At 39.5% G+C, this 18,353-nt stretch overlaps 2 protein-coding genes and 1 pseudogene across 2 annotated transcripts; all 3 read right to left on the minus strand.

Moving 5' to 3' along the window:
* Positions 1-2: 2 nt before the first annotated feature.
* LOC112200507 (leucine--tRNA ligase, cytoplasmic) lies at positions 3-3,076 on the minus strand. The gene is made up of 6 exons (XM_040518833.1): positions 1,875-3,076; positions 1,411-1,714; positions 1,220-1,297; positions 1,036-1,104; positions 747-890; positions 3-594 (listed from the first exon to the last, which is right to left on the minus strand). The coding sequence occupies exons 1-6, from the start codon at positions 3,074-3,076 to the stop codon at positions 325-327; spliced, it is 2,067 nt and encodes a 688-aa protein (XP_040374767.1). The 3' UTR covers positions 3-324.
* A 6,935-nt stretch (positions 3,077-10,011) lies between these two features.
* Positions 10,012-13,784, minus strand: LOC121052539 (leucine--tRNA ligase, cytoplasmic-like). Its single transcript, XM_040517781.1, has 7 exons — positions 11,887-13,784; positions 11,259-11,538; positions 11,077-11,154; positions 10,903-10,971; positions 10,658-10,801; positions 10,457-10,547; positions 10,012-10,348 (listed from the first exon to the last, which is right to left on the minus strand). The coding sequence occupies exons 1-7, from the start codon at positions 12,945-12,947 to the stop codon at positions 10,272-10,274; spliced, it is 1,800 nt and encodes a 599-aa protein (XP_040373715.1). The 5' UTR covers positions 12,948-13,784; the 3' UTR covers positions 10,012-10,271.
* Positions 13,785-14,179: 395 nt separating this feature from the next.
* LOC112200162 lies at positions 14,180-18,263 on the minus strand (annotated as a pseudogene).
* Positions 18,264-18,353: the final 90 nt, after the last annotated feature.

Below are 18,353 nucleotides of genomic sequence, written 5' to 3' on the forward strand. Positions count from 1 at the left end.
TCATATGTATCATTATATTCATAGTATAAACAAAGCACATCAAGTATCCTGCTACTTATGGAATAGAGAAAATCCCAGATAATGAAGTACAATTCCAACTACAAATTAAAGATATTGATTTCATCCAGTGGATCTTTCTGCTCCTGCAATCACTATAATTCCTTCTAAAGCTGAGCTTAAGTACAAAAAGATCATCTTCCAAGTCAAGTAACTGTTCTTTGATCATGTTCAAGAGCTAGCCTAGTTTCCAATGAGCTTTTGGGTCAGATTTTCCTATTTTGATTGGGAAGGTTGCGAACACCCTCCATTAAATGGTTTTTCTTTCTAGTCGACTTTTGCTTTGGAACTAGTTGGACTACTTGTTTCCCACTTCATGCTTTCCGTGAAAACTGCCAATTCCTCGTCTTCTTGAGTTGGAGAAGTACTCCACGGGCTACTATTCCAGAATGGTACTAGATCCTCTTTGGACGTACTTCCGCTACCTGTCTCCGACTCCATGCTTTCCATGGAAGCTGCCAATGCGAGTAGTTCCTTCTCTTCTTCTTTAGTTACGAAATTATTCTTGGGGCTTCTCTCCAGGTATGGTACTAGATCCTACAGTAAACATTAATCTTTAGTGAAAACTTGATCTTAATTACATATGTTGAAAGGTCTGTTAGGCTGGCCCTGAACAATTAAGTGGGAAATAACCTTATATATCATGGTACAAGTCTGAAATATAAATTCCATCACGGAAGGTAAGTTACCTCCACAAAATCATTCCGATGAACCATTCCATTCCATGAACACATTGCTTCACCAGTCATGGGGTCAATGAGGAGTACTATGGTTCTTGAGTCCAACCAGTACTTTCTGGCAACCATCTTACCTTCAGGTGTATCAAAATACTCCTATAAACATAAAATCATTACCAATTATATTCAAGAATACATATACTATTAATAGAAAACAAAATTGCAAACTCAATCTAAATTTGAGTTGGTAGAAATAACAAGCACTGGGAAATAGTAAAACGAACATCAAAGGACTACTTACATGCCAAAAGATAAAATTGGTACTAATGATCTCAGAGACAGCTTCTTCAGCCCAGATGTGTTGATTAAGCTTCACAGAGGAAAATAGATACACCAAAGTGAGTCCTAGTAGAAATTAGAATGTAAAGAAACTGATAAGCATAATGCAAGACACTAGACCACACAGATTAATGAAATGCTAGTACCATATGTGAGCTGAAGTTATCCACACATTGCATGTTCACCAGGAGCCATTTGTCTTGATTACAAGCAGTATCCAATGCCTGCAATATTAGTTAAAGAATAATTTCAATTTCATTTTCTCAGTAACCATTGGACGTATACAGTAAACACATTATGCAGCAATGAGAAAGATGAAATAAAAAATGAGCATTACCTCATCAAAGGTACTCTGGAAGAGTAGCTTAGAGGGAGGGAGATACAAGGAAGCAGGATTATCTCGAGACTTCTCATCTATAGTGGATGTATCATGGTGGTCAGATGTTTCCCATGCAAGATGTTTTTCTTCCCTTTGCTCATCAGTCCATTCTGGACCCCGACTCTTCTCATCATTACACTTTGGCTTCGACATGAACTTGGTTAAAGGGTTGATGTGCGTTCGCGCACAACCAGATGAGGATAGAGCGGCCATTATTGGTGTAGTCTTAGAAGTACCAAAAGATCCACAATCACTTTTTGGACTAACAAACATAAAAAAAAAATCAATTAAAAACTATTAAAGTAAGAAATTTGGTTAAAAAGAAAAGCATACACATATACTGAAGTACAACAACCTGACAATCAAGAGGATGATCTATGTAAATTGCTAATTAGTGACAGAACGGATTAGATGATAGTTACCATGTCAAGAAGAGAATAGCTGGATTTCCAGGTGAGGAAGATTCAGCTTCTATTATTTTAACCGGAGAACCAGCTTTAGCAAGATCTTCAGGGTTGGTAGCTGATAAAACTTGCACCTTGTCAAGACCGACTTCCCTCTTAATAAAGTCCAAATTCTGTAGAAGTACTCTAATCTCTCTAAATGGCAGCTTCAAGTCTAAGGCTTGAGCCCCAAATTTAACCCCCTCATTCTGCTTCAACTCATCTTCGTTTTGTCCATAATCTGTATGCAATCCCTCTGTAGCAAAAGTAAGAGTATCACATGCCTCATTAACGTATATAAGAGCTTCTAAGTTTTGGCTTTCTTCTATCAAACTAGATGTAGCTGGAGCAGTACCCTTCTTATTTCTCTCCATTTCAGTCTGCTTCTTCATTGAATCAATTAAGTCTTTCAAATACTTATTGGCACTCTGGAGGGTTGAATCATCTGGAGCATCAGCCACAGGCCAGTCTGCATTCACCACAAAGTCTATCTTGTACAAAAGATCCCTCCAGACATATTCCGCATAGTGTGGACAGATTGGAGTTATAAGACATGTCTGCACATCCATAAAACGCCACACTAAGTCACGGTTCATTGCATTTGTACCACCACATGAACTCTTGTACCAATTTCTGGCATATTGAAGCTCAAAAATAGAATCCAGGGATTCTCGAAACTGGTCAGCCTCGTATTGCTGCTTGGTCCTGTTCAGAGCAATGTTTATCTCATTGGCAAACACCTTGTCTGCGAAAGTAGAAGGGGGACCACATCTCAAACAAGAATCAAAATCTGCAGCCAAAAATTCTTCATGCCATGATATCTCTTCAGTGAATTTTAGGATGGCAGTAGTTGCAGTATCAAATACAGAATCTGCAATGCTATGTAGAAAGTTGATTTTCGCCTCATCAACAGTACCATCACAAACATACGCCAAAGCAAATCGCATGACATCAACAGGAAAAGCTGGTAGATATGCAGACTGGTCTAGCTTGGAGAGTGAGAATGGATTTCCCATAAAGCTATCAAAGGGGAATTTTCCAAAGAATTTGTAACCAGGCTTTTCACATTCAGCACTGAAAACTTTCTTGTTTTCCCACCATTCTCGAACTTTAGCCTCAATTTCCAGGAGAAACTCTCTATCGCGCAGTGTGGATGAGCTCGTCTCACCTTCAGCTGCCATTAGATCATCAATCTTGGTTCTCTGTAGGCCTGAAAGTTGCACTAATGTTACAGAAACTACAAACTACAAGAAACAGTGATTGATTTCCATAAGGCAAATTAACTACTCCATACATAAAATTACAATGAAAGCTTTTTCACGGAGGAGGTAAAAGTAAAACCAAGGAAGGTCCATACACATGACAATGTGACAATCTAGAGGTCAGTTCTAACAACAGCTAAATATTTCCTCTACAGCCTTGACCATTATGAAGCTGATAATCACTTTTCATGTTATTCAATGCACCAGCGGCAATGCAAAGTATGGAGAGAGAATCTTCCATATCACACTCTATACACAACTATGCGTCTATCTCTCTCAAACCGTTGTATACAAATCTATAACCGGTAGAGCACGATATTTGAGTTCTCTACTCGCAACACTCCACACTCCACACTCCACACCACAACACGAGGCCCTAAGACTTGCGAAAATCTAATCCATAACAAATATATTGTTATCCAAAACAAAATTGATAAGTAGAACTCCGACTTTCTAACTTCCATCGATATTTTGATACTTCTCTCTCTCTCTCTCAGCCTTACTTTTACCAACAAAAATTTCAATCAAACTAGAAATCAGAACGATATGCATGACCAGATTCATAAGCATATGTACTGCTACAAGAACGAGACTGAAGCACAAACGAACTCTAATTGCCCCAAATCGCTTAATTAACCGCAGTAAAACACTGAAAATTACTGAATTACATAGCTACACAGTGATTTCCGTACAAAAGCGAACCTCAGTGAGTACATACGTATATACATTCCGGAAGCGTATATGCACAAGTAGAGCTGTAGAGGTATACATACATGAAAATGAAGCAGCAAAGCGAGAGTAAACGAAGCACAGCGAGGTTAAGATTAGCACAACTGTGGTGGAGTTTCCGATGGAGAAACCGGCTGATTTGAGCTCGGAGATTAGTGAAGTGCGACGAGAGAGAGAGAGAGAGAGAGACTAGTATATATGAGGCTTTTGGAAAACGAAGAGACTTGAAAACCTTGCGGTTTAAGTCACGAAATCGGTGTTCGTTTTGGTAAATGGAAGATTAACTGTGGTGTTAAATGACCGAAAGATCCTTCCATGGATAGTGTGGGCCCCTACCATAACTAGGCCCAAGCTGGTAAGGAAAGCGTCCCACAAAACCAATAAAAAGCGGCGGCCCAAGATGTCCCAATAGGCCCAAGCAGCCCAGAACGCCCCAATCATCTAACCATGACATTGCCATAACGGGCGGCGAGAGTGAGACCCCATGGTTAAGCCGTCAAAACACAAACAAGCAGCGAGGTTAACCACATTCATGTTTAGTAAGTTTAACAATACCCCATTCTCATAAATTTAAATAAAAAAAGTTTAACAATACCCATGTTTAGTGAGGTTAGCTGTGATCATGCTTATGCACGTGATAAGTGAGACTGACAATGTCTATGCTCGAGCACACGCAAGACGCAAGTGAGGTAAATAGTGTCCATGCAAGCGATATTGAGCACACACCAAAAGATGTATGTTTTTCTCTTAATTTTATCTGCATCTCTAATGATGAAATTAATGAATGTGGACATAATATTTGAAAGTGTGACTAGAACTTATTACTGTATTACTATATTCCACTTGAAGAAAATTTCATGTATTGATTAACCTAACCACAAATCTTAGATCAAATCTTAAATTGACATCATACACTTCCCACATAATGAGTTTCAGCCAGTGGTGATCTTTCTGCTCCTGCAGCCGCTGTAAGATCACATTCCAAGTCAACTATAATTCTTCTTTGACTGATGAGCTTGCAATAACAGTTTCCTATGACTAAGAGTTTCTTATTCAGCTGATTGATGGCTCTTTAATTGGTTTCTTCCTCCTAGCTAGTCGACTCTCTCTTTCGAGCTTCTTCCTCTAGTCCATGTCTCCACCTTGAAACTTTCCATGGACGCTGCTAATGTGCACACAGTTCCTCATCTTCGTCTCTAGTCACATCAGTATACATGGAGCTACTAATGGAGAACGGTACTAGATCTTCTTTAGAGGTACTTCCACTAGTCCCCCACTTCATGCTTTCCACTTCCAATGCATGAAGCAGTTCATCATCTTCTTCTTCTTTAGTTACATAAGTATTCTTGGAAACCTTGGAGGTACTTGCACTACTTGTCTCCGACTTCAGGCTTTCCAAGGAAGCCACCAATGCGCGCTGCAATTCCTCATCCTCTTCTTCTCTAGTAGCATTATTAAACGTCGGGACTTTAGACGTACTTGCACTACTTGTCTCCAACGAATTCACGAAATCTGCCATTGCACACCGAGATTCCTCCTCGTCATCTTCAGTTACATAAGTAATTATGGGTTTAATATTGAAGATCTCTAGTGGGTCCTCTTTGGAGGTACTTCCACCATCCGACTCCATGGAAGCTGCCAATGCGTGCCGCAGTTCCTCTTCTTCTTCTTCTGGTCTAGTTACATAAGCATTCCTGGAGCTACTACTCAAGGACGACACTGCATCTCCTTTGGAGGTACTTGCTGTACTTGTCTCCAACTTCATCCTTTCCACAAAAGCTTCCAATGCGTGCAGCCGTTCCTCTTCTTCTTCACTTACTCTAGTACTAATGGGGCTAGTATTGAAGGACGGAACTAGAGCCTCTTTTGAGGTACTGGCATTACTTGTCTCAAACTTTATGCTTTCCATCGAAGCTTCCAATGCACGCTGCAGTTCCTCCTCTTCATCTATTTCAGTTGCTTTGTTAGTCATGGGTCTAGTATTGAAGGACGGTACTAGATACTCTATGGAGGTTCTTCCAAAAGTCTCAAACTTCACGCTTTCCACCGAAGCTTCCAATGCGCGCCGCAGTTGCTCCTCCTCCTCTTTGGCTACATGCATATTCCTTGGGCTACTATCCAGGAACGGTAATAGATCCTACACCAAACAGTAACATCAAGTAAAAAGTTTGATCATAATAAATGTATGTTCAAAATCTTCCTAAGCCGACCCTCTAACAATTGAGTGTGAAATTTACAAACAAGCATGACAGACAGTAATTTACCAGCAGCAAATCGTCCGGTTGAACCATCCTATTCCATGAACGCAATGCTTGGCCGGTGACGGGGTCAATGATGATCACTACAGTTCTAGAATCCAACTTGTAGTTGCTGGAAACCATAGTGCCTTCAGGCCAATCAGAGTACTCCTATAATACATAAGAAGCATTTATCAAATTATAATTAAGAAGATAAGATAATAAGCACATAAAATAGTAATTTGGTGATTAACACAGAAAATCAAAGGTACAACCTACCTGCCAAAAGATGAAATTGGTGCTAATGATCTGAGAGATGTCTTTGTCCGCCCAGATGTCCCGATTAAGCTTCACAATGAAAGTACACACACCAAAAGTTAGTCCTGGTAGAAACTTATAAATTCAAAGAAACTAATAAACATAAAAGCAAAATATTTAACCCCAGGGAGAATGAAATTCTAGTACCTTATGTGAGCTGAGATCCTCCCTGCATTGCAAGTTCACCAGGAGCCATTTGTCTTGATCACACGCAGCGTCCATTGCCTTTAATATATCAGTTACGAAAAACAAACATCAATTTCATTTTCTTAGCAACCATTCAATTAACTTGTGCAGTATAGAAATTATGCAGTAGAAAACATCAAAGATGACCATTACCTTGTCGAAGGAACCCTTGAATCTTAACTTACATGGAGGATAAGAGTGTAAATCATCTCGAGACTTGTTGTCTCTTGTGGATGTAGAAAATTGGTTCATCGTTTCCTCTATACCATGCCTCTGTTTACTTTGCTTATCAAACCATTCAAGAACTTGAATATCCTCATTGCTGCATTTACTAGCTACTTGGTTTGGTAAGTCCCGTACACCATGTTTCTGTTTGGCTTTCTTATCACTGCATTTTGGCTTGGACATGGTGGTGTTGGAGCGCATTGGCGAACAACCAGAAGAGGATGGCTTTAACTGTGTAATACTTGTTAAAATACGTGATCTATGACAATTCAAGTAAGAAGAATAAAAACTTGGTTAGAAAAAAAGACACACACACAAATGCTGATTGAAGTACAGAACTCTGGCAATTAAACCTTATAGTACTTACCGTTTCAAGATGAGGCTAATTGGCTTTCCAGGTATTGGACGTAGAGTCTTAATCAGTTCAACATGAGAGCCCGCTTTCTCAAGATCATGAGGGTTGGTAGCTGACAGAACTTGCACCCTTTCAACGCCGATTTGCCTCTTAATTAAGTCCAAGTTCTGTAGAAGGACCCTAAGCTCTCTAAATGGCAGCATAAAATCTAAGGCTTGAGCTCCAAGTTCAACTTCCCCATCCTCCCTCATCTTTAAATTAAATGATTCCTCCTTGACATATATTAAAACTTCTATGTTCGGGCATACCTTCTTAGTTCTCTCACTTTCAATCTGTCTTTTCAGTGAATCAGTTATGCTTTTCAAGTACTTATGGATACTGTGGAGGGTTGAATTTTCTGGAGCATCGGCTGCAGGCCAGTCTGCTTTCACCACAAAGTTTACATTGTGCAAAAGTTCTCTCCACACATATTCCGAATAATGTGGACAGATTGGAGCAACAAGACGCGTCTGCATTTGCATAAAACGCCACACCAAATCACGGTTCATTGCATTTGTACCACCACATAGACTCTTGTACCAATCCCTGGCATCTTGAAGCGCTAGAAAGCCAGACTCGAGGGCTTCTCGAAACTGGCAAGCCTTGTAATGCTGTTTGGTCTTGTTCAAGGCAATGTTTATGTCATTGGCAAATACCTTATCTGCAGAAGTAGAGGGGGGACCTGTTCTCAAACAATACTCGAAATCTGCAGCCAAAAATTCTTCGTGCCATGACATCTCTTTAGTGAGACTTATGATGGCATCGTATGCAGCATCAAATACAGAATCTGCATTGCTATGTAGAAAGTTAATCTTTGCAGCATCAACAGGACCATCACAAACATAAGCCAAAGCGAATCTCATGGCATCAATAGGAAAATCTGGCAGCCAGTCTAGCTTTGAGAGACTAAATGGATGTCCCATAAAACAATTATAAGGGAACTTTTCAAAGAACTTGTGGCCAGGCTTTTTAGAACTGAGAACTTTCTTATCCTCCCAACATTTTCGAACCTTTGCCTCAATCTCTAGGAGAACGTCTCTATTAGCCTTTTTGGATGAGCTTGTTTCACATTTGGCTGCCATTCGATCTGTTATCTTGGGGATTTCTTTAGGCGTGACAGTTACAGTTAATCACGAACTGCAAACACCAAACAATAATGTTTAGTAATTTCCATATGCAAACCAGCTACTCCAAAACATTGTAAGCAATCACAGAGGACTTAAAATCATACAAACGTCCATAATATTTACCAAAAACAATATATATTCCTCTACAACCTTGACCATAACCAATAACTCGTGTCAACCAAACGAATATCGCTATCATTATGTTGTATAAAACCATGCTGTGTGTCTATCTCAATCGGTCGCGTACATTATACTCATAAATTTGCTAGAAACTCAATGACCAAAAGCCCTAGCTACTTGCTAACTTCCTCCTATATATATTATGATTGATGTCTTTCTGTTTCGCTCTCAACTTTACCAAGACAATTTTAAGCTAGAAAGTAAACACATGCAACCAACACAATTACCAATGTACAAATTAAAGAACCTAAGCCCCCGGTTAACTTGCAGGAAAAGGCTTATATACCATTACAGAATAATAACCTGCACAGAGTGAAAATTAGATAAAGCATACCTTTGACGGAGTATCTGATTGGAGAAGATTGACAATTAACCTCTTGGAAACAAGGTGTAATTAGTGAGATATAAACTGCGAGAGAGAAATCTGGGTTATAAGAATCTGATACTGAAAGTGATCATATTTGTTTCCCAACAGACTTCCTAAACCTTGTTGCTGAAGGTATCTAAAACCTAATTTAATGACCAAAATATCCTTAAACTACTGCCCTTTTGCCTTATTAATTGTGTTTTAAAATATCCTTAAACTACTGCCCTTTTGCATTATTAATTGTGTTTAAAAAAGGTTTGATTTTCAAGTTCAAAAAGAAAAAAAATGGCAAAGAGCACATTGGCACCTCTTAGTCTCTGAAACCGCAAACTCTAACTCCGACAATGCTGATGCATGTCCAAGGTGAAAGGCACCGTTCAGGTAAGAACACATCACGCATGAAGTTTCCCCAAAACTTCTCCTGGATCAGGAGGCTTTTCGCAAGATCCGGCATTGAAAACTTCATAATCTTCCCACAACTTTTGAGCCTTTGCCTCCATCTCTCTCAAAAAGTCTCGCCTTGTTGTCCTGCTTCCTTCTTTGTCTTTCAGTAGCCTCCGTCATTTCGAGACTGGCTGGCTGGAAATTAGAGAAGGGAGCCTCACCAAGAAAGACAGGCCTCACCATTTCCAAGCAATTATAGGAGAAAATTTGGGAGGAGTCCGCACCTTTCTTGTTGATTATCAGACAACTTATAGAAGGGAGTTGATCACAATAACTTCTTAATAGTATTGATCACAATCTTTGACACCAGTTAACAAGATGATTCAATCCGATCGACTTACGGAAAAATACCCCGAAATTTGAGGTACTACAAAAATAATAGCTGTTATGGAGAAGGAACAAGAAAAGAAAAAGGAAGGACTAGGAGATTAAATATTACTTGGATCCTGAACGGTTTGCTTTAATGGGTTACGGTGCTCGGCTTGTATGGGATTCTAAATATTACTTCAGATAAAAGCATAGAAGACATTGAAACATAAGAAACTAAGTAAATTAAGTACTGAGAGATCATCTTCCAAGTGAACTAAGGCGAAAAAAAAAAAAAAAGAGTTTCTTCCATGTCACTAATTCGGTAATACAATCAAAGACAGAACTCACAACTCAGAACTGGGAATATTGACAAAACCATTCATTGATGAAGAAAGAAGCACTACTGCAGGCTAAGGTTAGTGAGATTACTGAGATTACTAATGCGATTACTAAGACGAGGTTAATGAAATCCAATCTAAATATATAATTAATGCCAAGGTTCATATCACTTCTTTTCCTTCTTCCTCCTCATCGGTGCTAATGATTGCCTCTTCATCTTCAGAGATATATACTTCCTCAACTTGTGGTTGAGTCACCTTCATGCTTTCATGGAAGCTTCCAATGCCCACTGCAATTCCTCATCTTCTTCATCAGTTTTGTCACCAACCGAATCATCTAAATCAAATTTAACAAATTCCTTAAGTACAAATACAATGATTGCATGGAAATGTAATATGCACATCACATTGGAAGATATCTAGAAGTCCAAACATATATACTTACCTTCACTTTCCTCTGGCTGAGGCTGAGAACTTTCTTCTCCTGGATGATGGTGATCCTTGGGGCTATTTTCCAAAAATGGTACTAACAGATCCTACAATTGCCAAAATTTAACATCAAGTAAAAAGTTTCGATCACTGTATATGTAGATGGTTTCTTAGGCCCTGTAATTTAACAAGTGAGAAGTTAAATTCAGACACTTGCCTCCAGCAGACGTTCTGGTTGAACCATTCCATACCACGAACGCATATTCTCACCATTTATGGGGTCAATGATAAGCACTACAGGTGTATATACCAAGTTGTAGAATCTGCAAATCTTCTTGACTTCATTTGAATCATCATATGCCTATATCATCAATTGGCAAACCAACATCACAAATACAGATATCTAATTTGTTTCATCAGCACCATCCAGTTATATAAAGGAACTGACTAGTGACTACTAACCTGCCAGAAGATAAAATTAGTGCTGATGATTTTCGAGACAGCTTCATTAGCCCAGGTGTCTTGATTAATCTTCCACAATTTAGCAGTAGATAAACACCAAAAGTGAGTCTCACGTCTAGAGAACAAATTAAGGAACTAACCCATATAACAAATATAAAATGAAATGATACCTACCAGATGTGAGCTGAATTCCTTAGTCGATTGCAAGTTCACGAGGAGCCATTTGTCCTCGGCAGAAGCAGTACGTTTGGCCTGCGTCATTAGTTAAAAGACATTTCCAAATTGATTCACTCGATAAGCATGAAACACCATCTACTACAGTTGTACAGTATAAAGACTGTGCATTAATATTATACCTTTTTGAAAGAGCCCTGAAACAATAGCTCATAGGGAGGATGATATAATGGAGCAAGAATATTATCTGGGGATTGTTCATCATTCGGTTCCTGTTCTCCAAGGTCAGAATGTTCCGTTTTCTCCTGGAATAACAACTTAAACGGATGTTCCATTTTCTTCTGGTACAATAGCTCAGAGGGAGGACGAGACGAGGGAGTAAGAACTTTATCTGATAACTGAAGACGACGTTTCAATTCCCATACTCCGGGAGCAGAACGTTCCATTTTCTCATAGAAGTCACTGAATAACAAAATAAAGAATATCATACTCATTAAACTACACAGACACTATACGCATGCATAATATATGTATCAGTTGCATACAATAAACATCCATAATTTGATAAGAAATGAGTTAAGAATTAACAGAGACACATACATCACAACTCAATATCTATGGCATTTGGACTAAGTAAGATAAATAGAAGTGTTAATTCAAATTAAACACTTAAAGCAAGGAGCAAGAAGATTCAAGTTTGATTAATGAAAAACTAAACAAAACATACATGTTATGTGAGCAAAATGATCCGACAAAGAGGGTGCTCTAGGCAAACTTGCAAATATATTTCTGCCACAAGGATATAATTACCGGCTCACCAAGGCAGCAGCTGGCCTTCCAGGGGATGGAGGACTATCCAGTGTAAAATCTTCAAGACCGGTGGTACCAGAGAAAACTTGTACCTTAACCTCATGAAGGCCAATTTCTCTCTTAATCAAGTCCAAGTTTTCTTGAACGACCTCAATCTCTCCAAATGGTAGCTTCAACTCTAAGGCATCAGCCCCAAAATTCAGTGCTTCATCCTTCTTCAACTTCAGAAAAGACATACAGAGCTGTTCAGTTTGCCTATAATCTATATCCTGACGAATGGTAAAATCCCCATATATGTACGATATTAATGCATCTAGCATGTCCTCGTCCTGAGCAGAAAAGGTGTTTGTCTCGCTGTCAAAGTTATCTTGAAGTATCCTCAAGCACTTACCCTCCCATCCATCAATTTCCTCCTTAACATATATCAAACCTACTGCCTTCGTTTCTTCTTCTGTTACATCATAATTACCATCATTTAAAGCTCGAAACTTCTTTTCAAGCTCCCTCATAAGTTCAATTAGATCTTGCAAATACTTATTGGCACTTTGGAGTATCAAATCCGGGGCATCAGCGGCAGGCCAGCCTGACTTAATTACCACAAACCCCTCCTTTTTTAAATATTCCCGCCAGACATATTCAGCATAGTGTGGACAGATTGGAGCAATTAGACGTGTATGCACATCAATATAGCGCAGCACCAAATCATGGTTCATGCCATGAGGACCACATGAAATTCTATACGAGTCCCTGGCAGCCTGAAGTTGAAGAAAGCCAGAAATGAGGGCTTCTTGAAACATGCAAGCCCGGTAATAGTTATCACTGTTATGCACAGCAATATTTATCTCATTCGCAAACACCTTGTCCGCAAAAGTACTGGGGGGGCCATCTCTTCTGATTCTTCTCACAAAAGAAGAAGAGTCTGCAGCAGCAGCCATATAAGCTAGTTGTTCACTAATCCATGACATTTCTTTAGTGAGCTTTCGGATAGCAGAATTTGCAGTATTAAATAAAATTCTCGGAGAATCATCACCATCACAAGAACAAGCTAAGGAGAGTCTCATGGCATCAGTAGAATAGGCAGCTCTCCAAACTGTTGGAAATACTGGTGGTTCTCCAACCAACAGATTTATAATCTTCTCCGGAAGTTCGTCTGCGCCTGAGGCTTTGATTTGCCATGGCACATTGTCATCTCTTAATCTATGATAAGCTGCACAACACTCTAGCTTAGATATCAGGAATGCCCGTCGCGATAAACCGCCAAACAGATAGTTTTCAAACCACTTCTTCCGATCATCCCCCAGTTCATCGTTAGGATAGTGAGGGTTGTCAGGAGATTGATCAGCATTGACAAAAACGCCTTTCTCTTCCCACCATTCTCGAACCTCTGCTTCAATCTCTAGGAGAATCTTAATCTCTAGGAGAATGTTATCACCTTTGGATACCTTGTGAGTAAAATTGTTTGTCAAAACAAACCATCAAACACCAGAAAGATGACTGTTATTCAAGGTTTCAAGCAAACATGATAATCTTAGGTGAATTTCACACAAAATATTACCACCTCAGCTAGAGTGAAACAAGAAACTAAACCTAAATCCACAATTCAACAAATATGTATGAACTTATGTATGAATGTATAAATAAATACTCCTAGTGTGATCTGAGAACCAAACAAATTATAAAGAAGAAAAAGAATTAGAACTTGCCAGTTTTCTTAAAGCAGGAATGGATCGGTCCATTAAGAAGAGAGGAGGTGCTGAATATAATCTTTGTAAAATAAGAGAAAGAGAGGTGATGAGGAAATTGGGAATTGTCAAGTATAATCTTTCTACATTTTCATGGAGAAAAGAAAGGAATGACTAGGAGAATGTATGGCATAATTATAGGATCTAGATATGTGAAACACAGTGTAATTAAATATGAGAAACAAAATATAAAACCCAGTCACCAATCACCAGTCTTAAACCTCAAACTTACTTAACGGTCAGGCCTTTCTGCAAATTAAATCCACAATCCCCAAAAACCCATTTCACAATTTGACAACTCCAGGGATACCCTAGGTACCAATTCAGAGCTCAAAGAATCACTCGATCGGTCCAGATTTCGCATTCGTGACTGTAATTTTCAGTTTTATTTCAATATCAAATTTTAGTACTATGTTCTATTTCAACCTCTTATAGACATTCTGATGATTTATCTGTATTTAAATGAATATTGTTTTTTTTTGTTTTTGCTTTGAACTCTTTCACATTTTACATTTTGTACTAAACTGTTCTGTTTCTGAACACATCCCATGTGAGCATATTATCATTACATTTCTGAAGTTTATAAACTGATAAATTAGCAGAGCACTGCTCATATAGTTTTGTTGAGCTCCAACAAACAGAAATCAGAACTGATAATTAAACTAACTGTAATTAGCTACCTACTGTAACCATCAGTTAATTGAAAACCATTAACAATAAGATCAAAAGTGTGTGGAAGTAAGAGAATCCCAATCGATGAACTCATGATGATGTCTCGGGAAGAAAGGAAGGATCCAAAAGCAACAGCAGCAGAATGATGTCAGTAGGGGCAGAATTGCATATATGTGCAAAATTTACCGGGTCAAGAAAACCGTAGTTGGGCTTCCAGGAGAGGGAGGATTCTTCTCTAGCAGTCTAGCATGAGGACCAGCTCTAGCAATATCAGCAGCATTGATAGCTGACAATACTTGTACCTCTTCAAGACCATGTATTTGTTTTTTAATCAAGTCCAAGTTCTGTTCAAGGACTTCAATCTCTCCGAAAGGTAGCTTCAAGTCCAATGCCTGAACCCCAAGTGCAACTGCCTTCTCCTTCTTGAACTTCAAAAATTCCATACAATTCTTTTGGCTAAAATCATCATCTTGACCAAAAGAACTAGCCTTCAATGCCTCAAATATCTCCCTGTCCCCTTGAGCAGAAGTAAGAGTATCTCTATTTAAGTCATGTTGAAGTATTCTTAAGCATTCTGCTTTCCATCCGTCACATTTCTCCTTAACATATATCAACGCTTCTGTCAAAGAAGTAGCTGAAGCACCCATATTGGTTTTCTTTGAAGTTGATAGCTGTTTATCACGCTGCTTCCTTATTGAATCAATTGAGTCTTGCAAATACTTATTCGCACTCTGGAGTGCTAGATCTGGATCATCAGCCGCGGGCCAGCCTGCATTTACTGCAAATCCTTCCCTCTCTAAAAGTTCCCTCCAGACATGTTCTGCATAGTGGGGACAAATTGGAGCAATAAGACGGCTCTGCACATCTATAAAACGCCACACCAAATCGTGGTTCATTGGATTAGTAGTTTAGTACCACCACATGAAATCCTGTACCAATCCCTGGCAGCTTGAAGATCATAAAAGCCAGTCTTTAGGGCTTCCCTGAACATGCAACCCTGGTAATTTTGGTCAGTCCTCTTCACAGAAATATTTATTTCATTCAGAAAGACCCGGTCAGAGAAGGTACAAGGGGAACCTATTCTCAGAGAAGAGTCTTTACCCAAATCTTTATCTTTCATCCGATCAATCCAATCTATCTCCTTAGTAAGACGTATGATGGCCGCATTTGCAGTTTCAAATGAAAAGTATGCATCGTCAATACCATCACTAATATCAGCCAAAGCAAACCGCGTGGCATCAGCAGAATAGTGATCAATTGCGTGTCTCAATGATATAAAATTTCCAGCACCATTAGCATTCTTCGTGGATTTGAGCATCAGGTGCCCATTGCATCTAAACGCACTAGGCCAGTGCTTCTTGCGCAGAAGTGCAGTATGGTTGTAAATGCAGAAGGTATGATTCTGGATTAGATCCTTACCAGACACCTCAAGATCAAAAGGATACCAATATTCAAACTCCTGCTTCATCTTGTTAAGAATTGATGGTGTGATATCAGATGATTGTGGATACGAGCCATCACAGAAAATAAAATCCCAAACCTCATCAGTCATTTGTTCAGCTCTTACTGCAGATGTGCTGTTGGAGCTGCCATACATGTCTCCATTGTGTAACAGGTGAGCAACGGTGTAATAAGCCATGTAAAGAGTTGAATCGGATAACGGCTCGACCAAGTATTCTTCATCCCAGGGAATGCGTGTACCAAGACCAAAAGATCGAGAACAAGCCCACTGATTCAACCAATTCAATGTGTGTACAAATCCATGTCGTGTCGTGTCAGAATATAAATTTATGCATGACAAGCACTCCTGAGCAGTTTTTTTCCATTCTGCTTCCCCATATGTGATGCACCATTGATCTATAAGAGCAACAACACATTCATCACCAGATCGTGAAACTACCTGCTTTTCAGGCTCGCTATACATGATTGCATCACCTGCCTCTATTAGCCTGCTCCTTATCAATGGTTTTGCCTCCTGGACTATCCTTTCTTTGAATTCTCCCACAAGCAGTTTTCCTTCAGTTAAACCTTTCAAGGATGTCAACCTCTTGGCTTCTGCTAGCTTCTCTATCTCATTCTGACTTTTGATTTTGAGATCTTCCACAACCTTTTTAGCAGCCTTGTCTCCATATTCCGGAATTTTGATTATTGGAATGATATCAAATGGCATGACCCATTCATCCTTCACACCATATTTTTCTCTAAAAGCTGGTTTCAATTTTAAATCTTCCAAGGCCATATAATCATCAGGAGCATCACGAGGTACACTAGTCAATATCCCAGTACCTTTGTCTGTTAGGACGGTCAACATAGGAAGGGCATAAATGATCTGATTGAGTGCAAGTGGAGACTTCAATGGAAGGCCAATCAAATCATAGCCAGTCATCTCAACCAAGCAAGAAGGCTTTTCTGGAACCCTAGAGTACTTCTGATAGGCAAGATTAAGTGCTGCTCTCTGCGTAAGAATGAAGACATCTGTTTCATTGATTTCAAAGGCTCCATACTTGCCATCAGGCAACACCCATGCATTTGTTTGACCATAAGAAGTCTCAGGTCTCAATGTTGCGGCAGCAAGGAAGACTTTCTTTCCCTTCAACACTCCCAGTTTAGGAGGAAAAGGTGCCACCACCTCCATTTTGATGATGGTGTACTCTTGGGGCCGAACTCCTTCACCAGTTTCCCTATCATGATCTGCACATGGCTGGCCATCCAAAGGAGAGTAGATTGTGTAACGGACATCCTTCACAATCTTACCCATAGATTTTAGTTTCCTCATCTGCCATCTCACAAACTTGTCAAAGTATGGGTTCATGTCTGTGGTAATAAAGGAGCGCCTCCAGTCACAGCCCAAGCCAAATGCCTTGAGCTCTTTCACTGCAACTCGAGGGAAGCAGCTCAACCAGTTCGATGGATTCTGGAGTTCTGATATATCAATGGCAGACAGGCCAATACTTTTGATGGGCATGCCAGTGAGGTGGAAACCAACAGGGAGCAGCACATTAGCACCTCTTAACCTATGAAAACGAGCAGAAAACTAGCAGCTTCGAGAGTGAGAATGCATGCCCTACATGCAAAAAACCATTCATGTAAGGAAGAGGGAAGTTCCCAAAGAACTTCTCCCCTGGTTCAGGTCGCTTTTCACAAGATTCAGCCCTGAAAACACCATTTTCTTCCCACAACTTTTGTGCCTTCTCCTCAATCTCTTTGAGACGATCTCTCCTAGATTTCTTCCCACCTTCGACTGCCATTACCTTTTCTCCCTGTTTGTAACTATAAATCCACGAACAATCTTGCACTACTCTTAACAGAAGCTGCATTACAGATAACCACAACTCATATTTGTTTACAAATCACAACATTACTGTAACAAACCAAACACACAAGATCCAACATTCCAAAGGTAATCGCAACAAATTAAAAAAGCAACACGAAGGCTCGAAAAACTAACAAGCTAAACACCCTCTTCAGGCCCTCCTATTATGGTCAGCTCAATCATTCACACTAATACCAAACTGGAACGCTACTGAGATTAAGCTCAGCCTATTTCCAAAATTAAACAGATCCCATTCGGCAATCCAATCGACGAACACGATTACACTATAAGCAATTCTACAAAGCTACAACATAGTTTCAAAATTTCCCTATACTTCACATTTGGTTCATTCTAGCTATTGGAACACAAACGCCATCCCTAAAGATAACAAATTTTTACTGAATTTTTATCCAGGAGCATCAAGAAGCCCTATAACGCTTCTCAAGTTTAAAGACTGATAAGCAGAAAGTGACATCTTTTGAGTAATGGGTTACTGAATACATCAATGTAAAGAAAAGCAGAAGTTTCTTCTTGACTTACCCAAATCAGCTTCGTCGTTTGGGAATCAGGGTCTTGAAGCTAGCCTCCTCCTCCTCCTTGATTACAGCGAATGAGCGATCGTCGTCTCTGGCATTGAATTTGAATCAGACTCCTCCATGGTTTAGGGTTTCGCATGTGCTTTTACCATTTTATCCCTTATGGAGCTCACCATGGCGTGTTTAGCAATTACCCATCTAGAC

Source organism: Rosa chinensis, chromosome 4 (assembly GCF_002994745.2).
Source record: "Rosa chinensis cultivar Old Blush chromosome 4, RchiOBHm-V2, whole genome shotgun sequence".
Classification (NCBI taxonomy): Eukaryota; Viridiplantae; Streptophyta; class Magnoliopsida; order Rosales; family Rosaceae; genus Rosa; species Rosa chinensis.

Excerpts from the sequence above, each read along its gene's own strand:
- LOC121052539 (XM_040517781.1), bottom strand. The coding sequence starts at position 12,947 with ATGAGACTCTCCTTAGCTTGTTCTTGTGATGGTGATGATTCTCCGAGA. Across the intron at positions 11,155-11,258 it reads TTCAGGGCTCTTTCAAAAAG|GCCAAACGTACTGCTTCTGC; the intron begins GTATAATATTAA and ends CTAATGACGCAG. Across the intron at positions 10,972-11,076 it reads AGGAATTCAGCTCACATCTG|ATTAATCAAGACACCTGGGC; the intron begins GTAGGTATCATT and ends AAATTGTGGAAG.
- LOC112200507 (XM_040518833.1), bottom strand. The coding sequence starts at position 3,076 with ATGGCAGCTGAAGGTGAGACGAGCTCATCCACACTGCGCGATAGAGAG. Across the intron at positions 1,105-1,219 it reads ATAACTTCAGCTCACATATG|CTTAATCAACACATCTGGGC; the intron begins GTACTAGCATTT and ends TCCTCTGTGAAG. Across the intron at positions 595-746 it reads ATCGGAATGATTTTGTGGAG|GATCTAGTACCATACCTGGA; the intron begins GTAACTTACCTT and ends TGTTTACTGTAG.